Raw genomic sequence first — 18,002 nt, forward strand, 5'->3', positions numbered from 1 at the left:
CATCGTAAGCTTGAAGTTTTCGTCTTAATTTTTTTTTCTTTTTTCAAATCCTAAGACATAGATTAAACGACGTCATCAGCGGGCATTGAGGATGGATACAGCTTTACCAGTCAAAAAAGCTGTTATTATAATTGGTGCAGGTATTGCAGGACTTAAAGCTGCATCTACACTATATCAAAATGGTATTAGAGATTGCATTATCCTCGAAGCGAGAGATCGAATCGGTGGCAGATTGCAAACTGTCACAGGTTACCAAGGTCGGAAATATGATATGGGTGCCAGCTGGCATCATGACACGTTGACAAATCCTTTATTTTTAGAAGAGGCTCAGTTAAGTTTGGGTGATGGGAAGAAAAGGTTTGTTTTTGATGATGATAATTTCATTTATATCGACGAAGAACGGGGAAGGGTGGATCACGACGAGAAATTACTTCTAGAGATTATAGACAATGAAATGAGCAAATTCGCAGAATTAGAATTCCACCAAAAGTTAGGAGTTGTAGATTGCTCTTTTTTCCATTTGGTAATGAAATACTTATTAGAAAGACGCCAATTTCTTACGAATGACCAAATAAGATACTTCCCTCAACTTTGTCGATATCTGGAGTTGTGGCACGGATTAGACTGGAAGCTTTTGAGCGCCAAGGACACATATTTCGGCCACCAAGGAAGAAACGCTTTCGCCTTGAATTATGACTCTGTGGTTCAAAGAATATATCAAAGCTTTCCGCAAGATTGGCTAAGATTAGGTTGTGAAGTCAAATCGATTACACGAGAACCGTCACGGAACGTGATAGTGAATTGTGGAGATGGCACCGTATACAATGCTGATTATACCATTATCACAGTCCCCCAAAGTGTATTAAATTTATCTGTATCACCTTCTGGAGATTCACGAGGTAGAATACAGTTTCAACCAGCCCTTCAACCAGTAATTAAAGAGGCATTCAAGAAAATTCACTTTGGGGCGTTAGGAAAAGTCATCTTTGAGTTTGAAAAATGTTGTTGGTCGAAAGAAAGCTCCAAGATTGTGACTTTGGCCAACTCTACCGATGAGTTTGTCAGAATAGTACGTAATGTTAAAAATTTAGATGAACTGGACTCTATGCTGAAAAAAAAAGGGCCTAAGGAACATAACAATATTACTTGTTGGGATCAACCGTTGCTCTTCGTGAATCTATCAAAAAGCACAGGCGTGGCAAGTTTTATGATGCTAATGCAGGCACCGCTGACAAATTTTATTGAATCTATTAGAGAAGATAAAGAACGGATTTTCAAATTTTTTCAACCTGTGTTGAACAAAATCATGAAATGTCTAGATTCCGAAGATGTACTTGATGGAATGAATTCGTTAGAAAACCACACAGCCGCTAATAAACCAGTTTTGAAAAACGTTATTGTCAGTAGTTGGACACGTGATCCTTATTCACGCGGAGCTTATTCGGCATGTTTTCCAGGAGATGATCCTGTTGATATGGTCGTAGCCATGTCTAATGGCCAAGACTCCCGTATAAGATTTGCAGGGGAACATACCATCATGGATGGCGCCGGCTGTGCGTATGGTGCTTGGGAAAGCGGAAGGCGGGAGGCAACTCACATCTCTGATTTGCTGCAATAGAGTCTATCTTTTCCAAAACTTACTTACATTTTTGACGTCTGGAAAAGAATACACACATATATACATATAAATTTTTAGTAACTTATTCTACAGTTTCCATAAATTTGAACTACAAGTTATCTTTTTCCCATGTCTTGCCCAGTATTATCTTATGGGCACCTTTAATTTTGAATACAGTAGGTCTGAATATTATCATATGGCAATTCGGGATATTGCGGCAAGCGCATTCATTTCAGACGCTTTGAATGTTTTTTATTCGCGTGCTTCTATAGTGTGTTGGCATCGCTTAGATGTGGTGCATAACTAGAGACCAATTTTTGAAACCACGCATGAATATCAAGTAATTCCAACTGGGCATCTGTCATTAACGGTACTTGCAACTTTAGAAAATCCCACCAATATTTTGATGGTACAAGTTTACCCTTGAATTTTATTTGAGTTTTTCTTGTTAGCCTTGTATTCAAAATGCCATAAAAGAAAAATTTCTCAAATGAAATGATGTTTGTAGAATGAGAAAAACAACCGTCACAAGTACAATTATCTGGAGGACACACGCATTCCTTGTTAGAACATTTGCAGTCATCCAAGTAATCCATCATCTTGTCGGTAATTTGAGCCTCGCCTATGTTGGTCAATGGAACACCACTTTGTTCAATATAAGAATTCAGTTCTTCTTCACTTCTATGGATTAGACAGTTAACACATGGACAGTGTTCATCTTCACAAGAGCATTGCGTGCTCAAGAAAATGCCCTTATGAGTCAGAACTTCCACTTTGGAAGCAATGTCACTTGGTTGAGGTACTGCTGCTGCTGTTGCACTTTGTGGGGTGAGCGTTCCCGAACTATCATGCACGCTAGGAACAGAATTATCATAGTCGTCTTGTAATATGTCGTCGAAAGTGGAAGCTGATTCTAAAGGTCCATATGGTGTAAATATATCACCGGACGGTTCCTTGTCCATCTTGTTATTAGAAGCCTGATTATGGAGCTTATTTTTCTTGCAGCAAGTTGAAAAATGTCGTACCGGCTCTTGCTGCACCTGAGTACTCTCTTTATTTTCATTTGAAGAAGATGACTTGGTAGATTCTGGAGATATCGTTCCTGTTGCTGGCGCATTTGGGGAGTGCTTCCTAAGAAATTCCATTTCGGTTATATATTTGTTACCATCATCAGTAAAAGTACTAATATCTTTAGGTTCGTGAGCAGTACAGCCTTCCTCCATTAATATATGCAGTTTACCGTTTATCATCCTTGCTTTTCTAACGGCAGAGGCACGCACAAACAATATTGGCTGCTGATTCATTCCACTGCAGCAGCTACCTTCAATCTGCGCACTATTTTCATATTCCGTACTTTGAGAAGTTGAGTCTACTAAAATAGCGTCCCTAATAGCCATGGGAGAAGGCCTTCCTCTAGTTCTCACCTTGATTAACATTCGGTGGGAATGCCTACACGTTGAAGAGCGATGTCCCCTGATGCATGACGCACACGCATATTTGTTTCCATTAAAAATTATCATCTCTCGTAAAGCTTACGGAGCTTACGAGTTCACTTGAAATTCAAATGCAAACCCCCTCATCGCACTTGACTCACAAGGATGCAGCAGCTTATTGTCTCGAGATCTTTCTAATAGCTCCTTTTTTACCATTACCCGAAGAATAAGGTTACAGCCTTTAATTCAAAAGCTCGAAAAATGCCAAAGTGGATTCTAGCGTTTAATGTATAAAGGAGTTTACACTAAAAATATTCTTTCTATGTTTCATTCAAACCTGTAAGACTATACCATGTCGAAAACCGCTCAGAAACGTCTTCTTAAAGAGCTTCAACAGCTAATCAAAGATTCTCCACCAGGCATAGTAGCTGGTCCCAAATCAGAAAACAACATATTCGTTTGGGACTGCCTAATTCAAGGACCTCCGGATACTCCATACGCAGATGGTGTTTTCAATGCTAAGCTAGAATTTCCTAAAGACTACCCATTATCTCCTCCTAAACTTACGTTCACACCCAGCATACTACACCCGAATATCTACCCAAATGGAGAGGTGTGCATATCCATTCTACACTCCCCTGGTGATGATCCTAACATGTATGAATTAGCTGAAGAAAGATGGTCACCTGTACAAAGCGTAGAAAAAATTCTTTTAAGTGTTATGAGCATGCTGAGCGAACCCAATATCGAAAGCGGTGCAAATATCGACGCATGCATCTTATGGAGAGATAATAGACCTGAGTTTGAGAAACAGGTGAAGCTTTCTATTTTGAAATCTCTAGGATTTTAAAAACCAGATACGAGACTGACAACGTCATTTGACCGCCCCCTTCCTAGCTGTTCTCTATATACATATATAAGCATATCTATCATATAAAAGAAAACAATCATTACATAACCAGCATGTTGAGTTCCCGAGGCCTTCGTCAAGTAGCCTAATGCAATGTATCGACATCTATTTTCGAAGGTTAACGCCTTGCTATTCCATTAGCATGCGAGTATGGTTTTCTTAATTATTTCCTAATATATACTGGTTCATTTGTCAATAGTTTTTTTCTTTATACATGCGGCAGCTATGCTCAGGTTACTACTTCCCTATGCAAAATTTACTAAACACTGAATCTAAAATGTCTTCAATGCCAATAGCTTGTCCCGTAATCTTGGCTATTCCATCTGCTGCGTATTTTAGATTCTCTGTAGCCAGAACTATATCATTATCAAAATCTTTAGAACTAAAAAACCCTTCCAGACCGTAAAGTACGTCATTTTTCAGGATTTCAGTAACCCTTTTGGAAACAATAATAGGACTAGAATCGACGTTTGACTGAGACAAGCATTTGAAATTCTTTGTCAGGGTTTCGATTAATGATTCTATCCCCTTCTTCGTCTTGCAAGACACGCTCACTATGGGGTATTTTTCTCCGAATTTAATTTGTAGTTTATTTACAACTTTTACCATGTCACCACTAGAAACTAAATCATTCTTATTGACTACAATAATCACTCGCTTGTCCTTAAAGGTATCCGATAGCACATGGGTTAAGATGTTTTCAGGCACAAGTTTCAAAGAGTCGGTGGGATCTACAATAAATAAACACAAGTCGCTCTGTATACTTTTTTTCCTGGCTTTCTCAATGCCCAGTTTTTCGATCTTATCAGAACTTTGCTCTCTTATTCCTGCAGTGTCACAAATAATAACCTTATAGCCATTTATGTTTATCATAGCATCAATCGAATCCCTAGTCGTGCCAGGTATATCACTGACAATCGATGTATCATCGTTAGTTAAGTTATTCACTAATGAAGACTTACCAACGTTGGGAGCGCCAAGTAGTACTAACTTTATTCCATCCTGCAAAATTGTAGATTTTTCCACCTTTCGCATAAAAGTAATAATCTCGTCTCGTAAAAGTGTGATGTTATTCTCTACCACGTGGAAAATCTGGTCTGTATTATCAATTTCTTGACTATTATCATCGGCGAAATCTATAATAGCGGTCAACTGAGCCATATTTTCTATAATAGACATTCTCCAATTTTCAAACAGGATCTTATTTTCCCCATTGAAACTTGACAAGGCAGATCTTCTTTGAGATTCTGTTTCCGAATCAATCAAATCTTTGATACCTTCAAGTTGAGTGAGATCAAACTTTCCATTTTGAAATGCTCTCCTGGAGAAATCCCCGGGAAATGCAAATCTTATATCTTTGCCGCTACTTCTATCGTGTAACGAGTCGATTGCCTTTAGTATACTATTAACTACGGCTTTCCCACCGTGAACATGTAGTTCTAGTACATCCTCACCAGTGAAAGAATGTGGAGCTTGGAAATACAATAGTAACGAGGAATCTAATAATAGTTTACTTTCCTTTTGACGGTGAAGTTGTTCTGCTCTAAAAGAAGTCGGCAAATATATGTTTCTCAAAATGGCCTTCCTTATCGGTGGCTTCTCATTTGAACGTACTAGTTGACTGTAAATGTACTTACACAGAGAACCCGATATTCTTATGATTGCTATTGCAGAGGTTTGATGTGCTGGTGTAGACAATGCATAGATTGTTGGTAGCTGTGAGGTAAAAGGCTTTGTAAATCCGGAATACCTTCTTAACGCACTTCTGGCAAAATGTGGCCTAGAAAAAAGCTGAGACCGTAGAAAGAGTACAGTCTTCATCAATGATATGTCTATCAACCAAAACCAAACGTTAACAAGGAAGTATCGCTGGCTATTTTACTGCTGTTTCTTCATCTAAAATCGTGAATACAAGCAAGCAGCTCTATTGGTCAAAAGAGAATACAAAAAAATGGACGAGTCCGGAATCGAACCGGAGACCTCTCCCATGCTAAGGGAGCGCGCTACCGACTACGCCACACGCCCGAGAATTTGTGAAATATTAACACGTTTATTTTTACCTGTCTTAGCTAACTTATCTGGTGTCACACAAATTCAGTTCCCTTTGCGAAGGTGTTGGAATAAGTTATTGCAAAACTATACGTTCTTCCTATAAATTGGATTAGGCAAATTCAAATAATAGAATTATCTGCAGTAGTAAGATTAAGATCTATTAATTTGTTGATAATTAGTAGTTTAGTAAGTTGTAATAATTAAGAATAGTCGTTCCTTCTTAATCTATATAAGAGAGGTATATAAAACACACGCTGATTGGTTGTATTAAACTAAAAGGTTCAGACATAAATCAGAGTGTTGATGATAAGAATTTGATGATAACTCATCTTCTTATATACTAAGTTCTGGACAATTAATAGATATTTATCTTATTAGTGCAGGAAATTCTATAATTAGAATTTTTCTACTCCAATTTAATTGGTATCACCATAAGAATGTTAGTATTAATTTACTCAACATCATTAGTATCATGTTAAAGAATGTTCGTCATCAACTACAACAATTTATATGAATAAATGTATAGTGGTAATCACTTATTCCAACATAATTGATCAGAACTTAGTATATAAGAAGATGAGTTATCACCGAAATCTTATCATCAATGTTTCGAATTATGTCGGAATAATTGGGTTTAATACAACCAATCTGTTGTAATATAAATCAACTATCATCTACTAACTAGTATTTACGTTACTAGTATATTATCATATATGCTGGAATAAGTGATTACTACTATACATTTATTCATATAAATTGTTGTAGTTGATGACGAACATTCTTTAACATGATACTAATAATGTTGAGTAAATTAATACTAACATTCTTATGGTGATACCAATTAAATTGGAGTAGAAAAATTCTAATTATAGAATTTCCTGCACTAATAAGATAAATATCTATTAATTGTCCAGAACTTAGTATATAAGAAGATGAGTTATCATCAAATTCTTATCATCAACACTCTGATTTATGTCTGAACCTTTTAGTTTAATATAACCAATCAGCGTGTGTTTTCTATACCTCTCTTATATAGATTAAGAAGGAACGACTATTCTTAATTATTACAACTTACTAAACAACTAATTATCAACAATATACGGTGTTAGAATATGACGAAAGTTATGATAAGCTGTCATCGATGTTAGAGGAAGCTAAATGCGGGGATTGATAATGTAGTAGGATAATGACTGACAACATATAAAACGATGATAATAATGTTTATAGAATTGTGTAGAATTGCAGATTCCCTTTTATGGATTCCTAAATCCCTGAGGAGAACTTCTAGTATATCTACATACCTAATATTATTGCCTTATAAAAAATGGAATCCCAACAATTACATCAAACTCCACAATTATCTCAGAATCCAATAAATGGAACTCGTAATTCTACATAATTCTGTATATGCCTTTATTTTCAATTTATATGTTGTCATTCGTTATCAATCCTTGCTTTTCAGCTTCCACCAACTTCGATGACAGCTTATCATAACTTTCGTCATATTCTAACACCGTATATGATAGAGCACTAGTAATATGACCACTAGTTGATAGACCATAGTTGGTTTTTCATTCCAACAATATAATATTAAAGGCTGTTAACACATCTGTTCATCGTTCGAACTACCCTCACCACTCACAAGGGGACTACGATGCAAATTGTGTATTCTATAACTTCTGATAACGATTACATTAACTACTAAGATGTTAATATCCAATAAAATGAACTGTAATACTGCTTTCAAATCTAACGTTTCATATCTCATAGGTAGTAGATGAACTAGCCAAATTAAACACGTTAAAATTACATATAAGATAAAAAACGTTAGGCAACACGAACACTTTGGTCTTATATCGCTTTTTATTTGAGAATAACAGTAAGAGCTTTCATTTTGGGTCGTTTTGGAGGTAGCCCTTTCTCTCCATAATAGAAACAAAAAAAAAGAAACTATGGATGCAAATACTAAAGTCGAGACAGTAGTTAAGTTTCGATTATTTGAAAACGTTGGAGATCGATAGAATAGAGGACATGGATACAATGCATCTTTCATTAGGGACACTGTGAACAACATATTTAGCAGACGGTTTCCGAAGTATTTAGAAACACCCTCATTCATGATGGCAGAATCGTCATTCTTACTTTCTTCTCCAGGTTCCTTCATGTCATTAATTATCCCTCGAAATATGCTGGCTAATAAAGAAATGATACAAAATATCTTTATCTATTGAAGCAGCTGTGTAGATTACTTCATGTAATGAATACTTCAACTTAATAGCTCACCTTCATCTTTGAAAAAGGGGCCAGTTAGTCACGTGCAGCTAATTCAGTATTACAGCTTAACTACTAATTACCGTCAAATAGATTAGAAGTTCTCCTTTAGAATATAAAATCCACAAAAGAAGATCTCTAATTCCACGCTGTTAATAATTAGTTGTTTAGTAAGTCGTTCCTTCTTAACCTATATAAGAGAGGTATATAAAACACACGCTGATTGGTTATATTAAACTAAAAGGTTCAGACATAAATCAGAGTGATGATGATAAGAATCTGGTAATAACTCATCTTCTTATATACTAAGTTCTAGACAATTAATAGATCTTTATCTCATTACTGCAGTAAATTCTATTATTAGAATTTTTCTACTCCAATTTATGCGAAGACGTATAGTTGCCATAACTTAATCCAATTTATACGAATAGGTGTATAGTAGTAATCACTTATTCCAACAAAAACTTACTAAAACACTAATTATCAACATAAGGCTACTTCTAATTGATGGTCTCCGAATAAGAATCGTTCACCAGCTACTGACTATTACCTATGTTTCCAGTGTATTAATGAGATTTTGATGAAGTTTGAGAAAATTGATAGGATTTCCTATTTCTCGGTGACAAATAAAACTTAAGATAAACAAGAGATGAAAAAGGAAAGTAGCAGAATAATAACAGCAACTTGTTACCCAATCTACAGCTTATTAGTTATAAATTCTCACCGTTGTAGCGCGACACCTTTAAGATGTCTTCAAAATATCAAGTCGGGTAAGCGCTGCTTCTCCACAGGTGAGAAAAGAGCAATACTAGAACAACTTGAAAAGAATTATCGGTAAGAGAATCGTTACCTTCATTTGCTGGATGAGTATTCTGCAATAGAACACTAGTAGCAGGTATGAAGCCCTTTCCAAACAGTACATGGCATTGGAGCCGAACTATAAGACCATTTTCACAACACTTGTCCACTACTTGCTTTCTGCAACAATCGTCGAGATTAACGTCAAAACGATACCTACATCTTTCAATATCAAAACAACAACAAAAGCGCCACCTACCCGAATCCGAGCTCGCTAAGTATAAAGAATACTACCAAGATTTGAAGACTACGATAAATGAAATACCTGAATCAGTGGCCTCCAAGTCTCCTTCTTTAAGAACGCTCCACAAGAGATTACAATTACCTAATGAATTTTCCTATTCAACACTCTCCAGGTGTTTGACATGTCCCTCTGCAAAACTTCCCGACAAGATCAATGATCCTTCCAAAGGTGCAGCTTTCATCAACACCGTACCCACTAATAAATACTTAGACAACCACGGTTTGAACATCATGGGTAAGAATTTGCTATCTTATCACGTTACAAAATCTATCATACAAAAATATCCAAGATTACCTACTGTGGTTTTGAATGCTGCAGTCAATGCATACATATCAGAGGTTGTCCTGGCCCATATTGCCAAATATTGGGGCATTGAAGTGGAAACCACGTCTATTTTATCGCGCTATTTGAAACAGGAGCCGTTTGAGTTCACCTTGGGGAGACTTAAATTTTATAATAATTCGTTGAATTCCAATGATGGTATTGAATTAATCACTGAAAAGAATTTTTCAGAGATAAGTGCCCTTGCAATGAGTGTAAGAAGTATAATAGCGGCTATTTGGGCTGTCTCGGAGCAAAGGGATTCTCAGGCGGTCTACAGATTTATTGACGATCACATTATGAGTAGAAAATTGGATATCACGAAAATGTTCCAATTTGAACAACCTACAAGAGAATTGGCCATGCTATGTCGTAGAGAAGGACTGAAAAAACCTGTATCAAAGCTAGTCGCTGAGTCTGGTAGATTGTCCAAGTCACCTGTTTTTATTGTACATGTCTTTTCAGGCGAAGAAACTTTGGGTGAAGGTTATGGTTCCTCGTTGAAGGAGGCAAAAGCAAGAGCGGCTACTGATGCTTTGATGAAGTGGTATTGCTACGAGCCTCTCGCCAAACAAGAACCAGTTATCGATCCTGGTACTGTTGTTGTTTAGTTTTCTATTTGCTCTTTTGTAAATATAGAACTGTTGAACCAGAGCACATTCTTGTACATATACATATACATTGATATAATAAGCATATACTTATGTGTATATGAAATATATAAAGGTGAACGGAAATATGTCCCTTCTTTACTGCCATATATCTCAAGCAAAAAGACAAAAAAGGTTTTCAGCAATCAAGGGAAACGCAAATTAGTCAGGGGAAAGGAACACGAGACAAATGGATCATCTGAAATTTAGTTCTTTAGCTCTATCAGAAATAAACTTTCTGCATGAGTCATCCTTTGACTTGATAGACCACTCTTGGTTCTTATTATTTGGGCGCAAACAGGGTCAAGAAGATGAGGTTTATATGCCAACAGATGGGAATGAGTTAGAGTCCCAATGGTATGTGGAAAAGGTTATACAAATCCCGATACAAAAAAAAGACCTAATAAATCAAGAAGGTCTAAAAAGGAGAATTGACCTAACAAAAGTAACTCAGAAGGACATTTGTATACTCGGCATTCTAGATCTGTATCATTTGAAACAAGACGAGAAGACCAATAACGAAGTGACAGGAAAAATACTTACTCAATTGATTCCCTTAGCTTTAAAATATTTAATCAAGTACAATGTACCTTATCATCATACATCGTCTCAAGAAGGTATCAATAGCTTAAAGGGCTATCAAATCGAAAACCAGATCCAAATAGGCAAAGAAATCATTCTTGAATTCCTAAAAGATAAGGTGAAAATCGAGGATATGAATGATAGATATCAAATTCTCATACCACATAACAACATGAATCCTGATTATGATGAATTTCAGTTAACTGATATGAAAGATAGAGAAGTAAATATCCAGGAGTATAATAATAATGCCATAAAAAAATTACTCGAGAAGATTAGTCGAATGAAAAGGTTCTTGAAAAATTATGACACTAATGACAAATCCTTTTCTGCTACGCAAGACGTAATTCTCCGGAAGATATCAATGCTTGTAACACAATTACAAAGAGGTGGAACAAGTGATATGAACTACTTACTAGACAACAAGATTAATGAAATCAAACTATTGGAAATTTCGTGTAAGCAGTGGGAAATTTCGAATACTTTAAAAAAATAGCCACAATATATACATCTAAACAACATTATTTTTTTCTTCCTCCGGTTATCAGATTAGTAGCTTTCTGATTCCTGTCACAACTTCCCATTTATCCATTTCTTTGTTGTATGTACAACCTAACAGCTTCTTATTAGTAACTGGACAATGGCCCTCATTACTAACTAAATAGCTTATGGCACATGGGTAGCACGCCACGTAACCCGTTTCCAATACACAGGGATTTTGTATAGTCTTTCTGCAAACAGGACAGGCCTCTGTAACTTTCTTTTCACCGTTCGTTTTGTCATTCTGTGAGGAGATTGGCGGCCTCGGAATATCTTTATCCAGGTCATTCAGTCTTTTCTGCAATTTAGTGGTCATGTCCTGTGTGGTCCACCATTGGTATACTCTCAGTATGAATATAAACGTGGGAAAGAACTGCGAACCCATGAATGTGAGAAACATGGGTATAATCGATAGTTTATTTTTCATAAGCGTCAACATTGACGACATGTTTGTTTTCTTCAACCTACTCTCCATCCCTTTCATTTCTTTGAAGCTAGACATTGCTGGAAAAAGCGGCTTCATTGTTGTGTACTCTACGTTACATAAGTATTGTAACAACGAAACCGATCCAGTTCTTTTAGTCAGGAATAACAATTTGATGAATAAATTAGATAATGCAAACAATTTCTTGAAAAATGGATAGATTTTCAAAAAAGCCCTCTTGACCCATTTCTCTTCGTTCTCACTATTGCTGAATATGTTACTCAATGATAGCTTCTCAAGTAATTCATCAAGTTTCGTTGTAATATAAGGGAGAATAATCTTTTCCAAAAAAACCACTTTTCTCTGCCACTGGGTTAGCTGCAAACCTTGAGGCCACGAATTCTGGTTTTTAGGATTTAAGCATTGCGTCAAGGCAAGATTTCGGTCCTTCGAATTGAACAGTTGCAGGCCATAAAATCGATCAATAAACGTCGAATTGTACGTCTTTAAATGATACCATTCAACGATTCCTTTTATCACTTGAAACAATTCCGAAAAGTAGTTGTTCAGCCGCAGAGTATGTCTGTTGGGAAAGTTCGCCACTAAATGATTTGTTAATAGGTACCGTATCGAGATGGGCAGTAAGGAATCAATTTCCTGTGATGACACTATTTCAAAGATAGTTGGGTACAATCGTTCTAATCCCACCCCATTTCCACTACGTGTTGGAGCCCCCTGATTGGATTGCCTAACAGACGGTAGGTTTGAATAGAAGCTCATCAGTTGATGCTTGTTTTTCTATTTCTCGCTTTGCTTTTACCTGCTTATCCTTTCTTTGTCCTCTTCTGGAGGCTTCATGCGAAAATCTCTGTCACGCAATGTGTTTTAACGGTATTATGACTCATAAGGATAGCAATGCCCCAATAGTATTATGTCATACATTCAATTACACCTCCCTTCTCCAGAGTGATTGGATTGGATTAAACTATCGCCAAGCAATAATAATCGTCCACGTCGACAATTCCTTGGTATAACCCATACCCCTCAATTTGGAAGGGCTTAAGGCGCCACGTAGCGGCATTATAGCTCTCAAGTAATCCAGGTTTCTCTCACATATTGAAAGTATATAAACTTTACTTAAAGTCCTTTTGGTTATAATGTCTCATTGCGACTCTTGCATAAACAGAAGAGAATAGTTATCACGATAACGAAAAAAAAACAAAACAAAAAATGACAATTCCTGGAAGATTTATGACCAATGACAAGGGCACTTTTGGTGAATATACAGCTAGTTCCCGTTGGCCTATTATCATTCAAAATGCTATAGACGATTTAACTGAGCAGCAAGAATCAGAAAAAAATAATGACAATAAATTTAAACAAGGTGAAGTTATCAAGAATGAATTAAAGCAGTTCCGCCAGGAGGTGATTAATCGTGTGCCCTTGAGGCCATTCACTGAAGAAGAGATTGAAGTCGCAAATGTGCCGCTTTCGTTCAATGAATATCTAAAGGAACACCCTGAAGTCAACTGGGGGGCAGTGGAATGGCTTTTCTCCGAGGTTTACTTATACAGAAGAATGAATGTTCTATTCCAACGCCAATCTGAATGGGCTAAATTTGATATATTCAACAAACTGAAGCAATCAACTTTTGAATCCTCGTTCCATGGTGTCGTGGAATTGGCTCTGAGATACGAAAATCTGTTACCGCAGTTGAAGGAAATGGAGCAGTATTCGGGAAGTGATGGCGAGGATATACTGAGAATTCTTTTTAAGGAGTTTATTGAGATTTCTTTATGGGGTAATGCCACTGATTTATCTCTGTTGACCAATGCCACTTTAGAGGAGATCAAATCTATTCAAGGAGCGAAGGCAAGAGCAGCATCTGAGTCCAAAATTGTTGTTAATGACACAGAGAAAGCATGGGAAGTTTTAACTAAGGCTAAGGCCGAGGCTAATAGCACAAACATTCGTGTTGATTTTGTGCTGGACAATTCTGGCTTTGAATTGTATGCTGATTTAATGCTCGCTGCTTTCCTGTTGCAAAGTGGCTTGGCTACCAAATGTATCTTTCATGCTAAAGACATTCCATATATGGTTAGTGATGTTATGTTGAAGGACTTTGACCTATTGATTAAGGATCTAAGAGACCGTGAGTTCTTTCCAAGTGGTGAGGCTTCAACAAAGGAATCCAAGGCGCTTGATCTATTTGCTAATGAACTTGACAAGTTTGTTTCTAGCGGTAAGATAGAATTCCGCGAGGATTCCTTCTGGACCACAGAACTAGATTATTGGAATTTGGATGCAAAGGAAGTCAAGTATCACGGTTCCACTTTACACGAAGATTTACAAGCTTCCAATTTGGTCATCTTCAAAGGTGATCTAAACTATAGGAAGTTAACTGGAGACAGGAAGTGGCCCCGCACCACTAAATGGGAGACCGCTATTGGACCTCTTTCTACAAACGGTATCACATCATTAAGTTTGAGGACATGTAAGGCCGATGTGCAAGTTGGTTTACCTGAAGGTCTTGACGCAGAATTGAGCCAAGAATGGGAAAAGGAAAACCCTGGCCGTGGTTCTTGGTGGTGCTGTAGTGGTAAATGGGCAGTCATTTGTTTTAGTTCAGGTACACCAAGCAAGAAATGATACGGCACCCTGTATAATCTTATGTAAACGATTCTCTATGAACTATCTAGAAAAATATGTAGATTCTCATAAACATACTATTATTACTATGCTTCTAATGAAAAAAAAAATTAAACTAAAAAAACATGTAAAGTTCAGTAACAAAAGAAGAGTAGGGAGGAGTAACGGAAAAGAAAGCTAATAAAATAAAATGGCATCGATAACAGAACAGTTTAATGTTATCATTAGTACATACTCCACAAAATTAGAACACTCATCCTTGAGGCAAGATTCGCCGGAATACCAAGAATTATTGCTTTCTACGATTAAAAAATTATTGAACCTACGGACCTCGGTTTTTGATAAATTAGCGTTATTTAGTGTCAATGAGACCATTGATGATGTATCTACTACTTCCATCAAATTCTTGGCAGTTGATTACTATCTAGGTCTGTTGATATCAAGGCGACAGTCGAACGATTCAAATGTTACTCAAAAACAGTCTATGAAATTGATTTACCTAAAAAAAAGCATTGAATCATCCGTTAACTTCTTAACAATTTTACAGGATTATAAAATTCTAAATCCTTTAATTGGCGAAAAACTAGGATACTTCAAGGATCGTTATGAACCACAACTGAGCGAATTGTATGCGCAACCAAAGAATGATAAAGATTTATCTGCGGCACAGTTGAAAAGAGAAGAGAAGATCAAATTATTTCAGCGCAATAAAGAAATTGACGCAAAGTTGCATCATTTAGAGTCGAATCTTAAAAATGATGACGAGGATCACGATCATGATGAGCTGCTAAGAGAGTTATATTTGATGAGGCTAGAACAATTTAGTCTTAATACATTCAATAACATAGAACAAAATTTATATGAGTGTGAAATGCTCTCTAATTTTCTCAAGAGTACTGCACATCAAAATAAATCATCAAGTGCTCGAATTCAAAAGGAGTCAAGTGCCAGTGATTCCACTGATTTCACAGACAAATTAGAAAGTATTAATAAACCGTTGATAGACAAGAAAGGCCAAGTTCTGAGGAACTTCACTCTTGTCGACAAGAGGCAACAGCTGCAGCAAAAAGTGCGCGGATACGGTCAATATGGACCAACAATGTCTGTGGAAGAGTTTCTAGATAAAGAGTTTGAAGATGGTCGAGTCCTTCAAGGTGGTGAAGAACCAGAACAAGCTCCGGATGAAGAAAACATGGCCTGGCAAGATAAAGAAACCTACAAAGCTCGTGAGTGGGACGAATTCAAGGAAAGTCATTCAAAAGGAAGCGGAAATACCATGAATAGAGGATAGACAAAAGAATCTTGTTTACGTACATAATTATTTATTCGACAGGCTCATTCTTTTCTGCCTGCATCAATTAGTTTGATTTTGTGCAAGAGAACTTCGTTATTTTTATTCACGGTGATTAATACTGGTATAGAATCTACCGTCAAATTTGAAGAAAACAAGACAGGCTCTTCATTTCCTGGGGGGTTGATGTTTGTTACGATGAATTCGTCAATCAAAGGTTTCAAGTTCTCTAAATTTCTAAACTCAAAGTCCCCGTTATTATATGATATGGAGATTATACTGTCATTTAAATTGAGCTGTATTGGCAGTGTTGATGATGGAGTCAATTGTTCCTTTAAAACAATTTTTTTCTTATCAAAAGAATAAACCAGTAACCTTTCGTTGCTTAATTGAATCAATAGTTTAGACGTTTTCTCATCCAAGAATAAATGGTAACACTCTTCATCTGGCTTACCTGACAATATTGTATCGACCTTCAAGTCAATTTTTTGTAGAGGCTTACCTTCGAAATCATATATAGTTAGCTGATATGGGTTTGAAGATAGTAATATCAAAGATTTTTCTGTTATGCCGAATATACAATCCAAAATTTCCGCAGAATCATTATTATCGTCATATTCATTATCATGTTCTATGCCGTATACTTCTTTTATGTTAATTGGAACATCTTCAGTGGCATCTATATTACCTAGTTCCCAGATCTTAATTTGCGGTTTATTGTTACCGGCTATCAACAGCCATTTGTTCTTGAAATCGATGTTGATGATATCATCGAGCGAAAAAGGGTTTTTTGAGTCTTGTAATAGGTTCAAATCAGAAATCAAGGATGCACTGGAAATAGAGTATAATTTCAAGTGCAAACTATTATCAACAATAAAGAATTTGGAGGATGAAACCCATAAAAATTTTAAAATATTGCAATCTTTCCCTATAGAAATCTTCGTAACAGATTTGGATTTTAAGTTGGGATCCACTTGATGAATTTCCAATGATCTACTGTCTGCATCATAAAGTGCAACGAGATCGCCGAAAGAGCTGATGAGATCAACTTTCTGCAAATCAGATTGAATTTTCGATACCGTCTCACTACTCTCACGCTTACTAGTTGTACTAAACAAAGATTTCACTTCAGTCGGCGATGACACCCTTGGAGAGTCTTGTTTGGGTTTATCCAAAAGAGCATTATTTAAAATATCCATTCCATTTGCGCCCACATCGTCATCAATAGGTGTATTGACGTTCAGTTTCTCCAACTCATGCAAGTGGGCGCCAGCATCTTTGCTATTTAGTGACTCTAACTGATTAACCGTGTTAGGGCTTTTTAGCAAATAGATAATTTCCTTAACGTTTTCTTGAACGGCCAGCTTGGATTTCAATAATGAATCAGATACAGACTTTACTTCCCTTTCACCTTCAGCAGAAACAGATTTCGGTTTCATTTGGTTCAATTGGTGTTTCAAGTCCCTATTTTCGCCCTCTAGTTCAGCAATTCTTGCCTTCATTTCCGATCTTTCCAGCTCCCATGTGATTCTATCTCTTTCATTCTTGGTGAACTCTGTTTGCAGGTAGTGCATTACCCCAGGTAACGTGTAGTGAGGATGAACATGTGTCTGGTTGATGGCCATATTGCTTTATATCTCAACTGCACACACACACACGTCTCTCGTGTTTCTTAATGGATGTTGTTGCTCCTGCTTCACCTCTAACCGTTTTAAGTGGCTTTTATCGAAGATTACGCGACGGGGCAAATAGCAGAATTAGAACTAAAAGAGCATATTATGCCACATCCCAACAAAGGGGGCTAGAGGGCGTACCAGCAAAGACTGGATGGAGTATGCTATATTATAGTTTCGTAAATACCGATAGGGCTCTTTTTTAAACCTTGTTTGCTTGTAAAGTAGTCCGGCGCATGTGAAGACGTAAGCACTGGAGATCCATTTTGAAACTGTAGTAACAATTGGTTCTCTTCGGCATCTCGCAAGAAACTGTTGTTGCACAAATCAAAAGGAAACATATGTAATGTGTCTATAAGTTATTATATTACCAGACACTTAAAAACGTACATATCGGGACGATTTAAGTGGGGAAGTACAAAAAGAACTGTGTAGATCAGGAATTATATTCTTATCCTTTTTTTTACTCTTTGAGAAGCAATTCGA

At 36.7% G+C, this 18,002-nt stretch overlaps 11 protein-coding genes and 1 non-coding gene across 12 annotated transcripts; 6 read left to right on the forward strand and 6 right to left on the reverse strand.

Annotated features, from left to right (window-relative positions):
- Positions 1–91: 91 nt before the first annotated feature.
- Positions 92–1,618, forward strand: FMS1 (polyamine oxidase; the record flags this gene model as incomplete). The annotated part of the gene is made up of 1 exon (XM_056224729.1): positions 92–1,618. One exon carries the CDS (start codon positions 92–94, stop codon positions 1,616–1,618), a length of 1,527 nt encoding a protein of 508 aa, XP_056078618.1.
- Positions 1,619–1,884: 266 nt separating this feature from the next.
- On the reverse strand, positions 1,885–3,138 carry MAC1 (Mac1p; the record flags this gene model as incomplete). Its single annotated transcript, XM_056224730.1, has 1 exon — positions 1,885–3,138. One exon carries the CDS (start codon positions 3,136–3,138, stop codon positions 1,885–1,887), a length of 1,254 nt encoding a protein of 417 aa, XP_056078619.1.
- A 265-nt stretch (positions 3,139–3,403) lies between these two features.
- On the forward strand, positions 3,404–3,901 carry UBC7 (E2 ubiquitin-conjugating protein UBC7; the record flags this gene model as incomplete). The annotated part of the gene is made up of 1 exon (XM_056224732.1): positions 3,404–3,901. The coding sequence occupies one exon, from the start codon at positions 3,404–3,406 to the stop codon at positions 3,899–3,901; it is 498 nt and encodes a 165-aa protein (XP_056078620.1).
- A 297-nt stretch (positions 3,902–4,198) lies between these two features.
- On the reverse strand, positions 4,199–5,782 carry MSS1 (Mss1p; the record flags this gene model as incomplete). Its single annotated transcript, XM_056224733.1, has 1 exon — positions 4,199–5,782. One exon carries the CDS (start codon positions 5,780–5,782, stop codon positions 4,199–4,201), a length of 1,584 nt encoding a protein of 527 aa, XP_056078621.1.
- Positions 5,783–5,913: 131 nt separating this feature from the next.
- Positions 5,914–5,986, reverse strand: Smki_13.trna7A. The gene has a single exon. It is a non-coding gene; the product is annotated as a tRNA-Ala (tRNA).
- A 1,627-nt stretch (positions 5,987–7,613) lies between these two features.
- On the reverse strand, positions 7,614–8,177 carry SMKI13G1515 (uncharacterized protein; the record flags this gene model as incomplete). The annotated part of the gene is made up of 1 exon (XM_056224734.1): positions 7,614–8,177. One exon carries the CDS (start codon positions 8,175–8,177, stop codon positions 7,614–7,616), a length of 564 nt encoding a protein of 187 aa, XP_056078622.1.
- A 1,004-nt stretch (positions 8,178–9,181) lies between these two features.
- On the forward strand, positions 9,182–10,318 carry MRPL3 (mitochondrial 54S ribosomal protein mL44; the record flags this gene model as incomplete). Its single annotated transcript, XM_056224735.1, has 1 exon — positions 9,182–10,318. The coding sequence occupies one exon, from the start codon at positions 9,182–9,184 to the stop codon at positions 10,316–10,318; it is 1,137 nt and encodes a 378-aa protein (XP_056078623.1).
- A 229-nt stretch (positions 10,319–10,547) lies between these two features.
- Positions 10,548–11,435, forward strand: CSI1 (Csi1p; the record flags this gene model as incomplete). The annotated part of the gene is made up of 1 exon (XM_056224736.1): positions 10,548–11,435. One exon carries the CDS (start codon positions 10,548–10,550, stop codon positions 11,433–11,435), a length of 888 nt encoding a protein of 295 aa, XP_056078624.1.
- A 48-nt stretch (positions 11,436–11,483) lies between these two features.
- On the reverse strand, positions 11,484–12,683 carry PEX12 (ubiquitin-protein ligase peroxin 12; the record flags this gene model as incomplete). Its single annotated transcript, XM_056224737.1, has 1 exon — positions 11,484–12,683. One exon carries the CDS (start codon positions 12,681–12,683, stop codon positions 11,484–11,486), a length of 1,200 nt encoding a protein of 399 aa, XP_056078625.1.
- Positions 12,684–13,133: 450 nt separating this feature from the next.
- SMKI13G1550 (putative methyltransferase) lies at positions 13,134–14,552 on the forward strand (the record flags this gene model as incomplete). The annotated part of the gene is made up of 1 exon (XM_056224738.1): positions 13,134–14,552. One exon carries the CDS (start codon positions 13,134–13,136, stop codon positions 14,550–14,552), a length of 1,419 nt encoding a protein of 472 aa, XP_056078626.1.
- A 190-nt stretch (positions 14,553–14,742) lies between these two features.
- Positions 14,743–15,843, forward strand: TAP42 (Tap42p; the record flags this gene model as incomplete). The annotated part of the gene is made up of 1 exon (XM_056224739.1): positions 14,743–15,843. One exon carries the CDS (start codon positions 14,743–14,745, stop codon positions 15,841–15,843), a length of 1,101 nt encoding a protein of 366 aa, XP_056078627.1.
- Positions 15,844–15,887: 44 nt separating this feature from the next.
- Positions 15,888–17,468, reverse strand: FAR8 (Far8p; the record flags this gene model as incomplete). Its single annotated transcript, XM_056224740.1, has 1 exon — positions 15,888–17,468. One exon carries the CDS (start codon positions 17,466–17,468, stop codon positions 15,888–15,890), a length of 1,581 nt encoding a protein of 526 aa, XP_056078628.1.
- Positions 17,469–18,002: the final 534 nt, after the last annotated feature.

Source organism: Saccharomyces mikatae (genome assembly GCF_947241705.1).
Source record: "Saccharomyces mikatae IFO 1815 strain IFO1815 genome assembly, chromosome: 13".
Classification (NCBI taxonomy): Eukaryota; Fungi; Ascomycota; class Saccharomycetes; order Saccharomycetales; family Saccharomycetaceae; genus Saccharomyces; species Saccharomyces mikatae.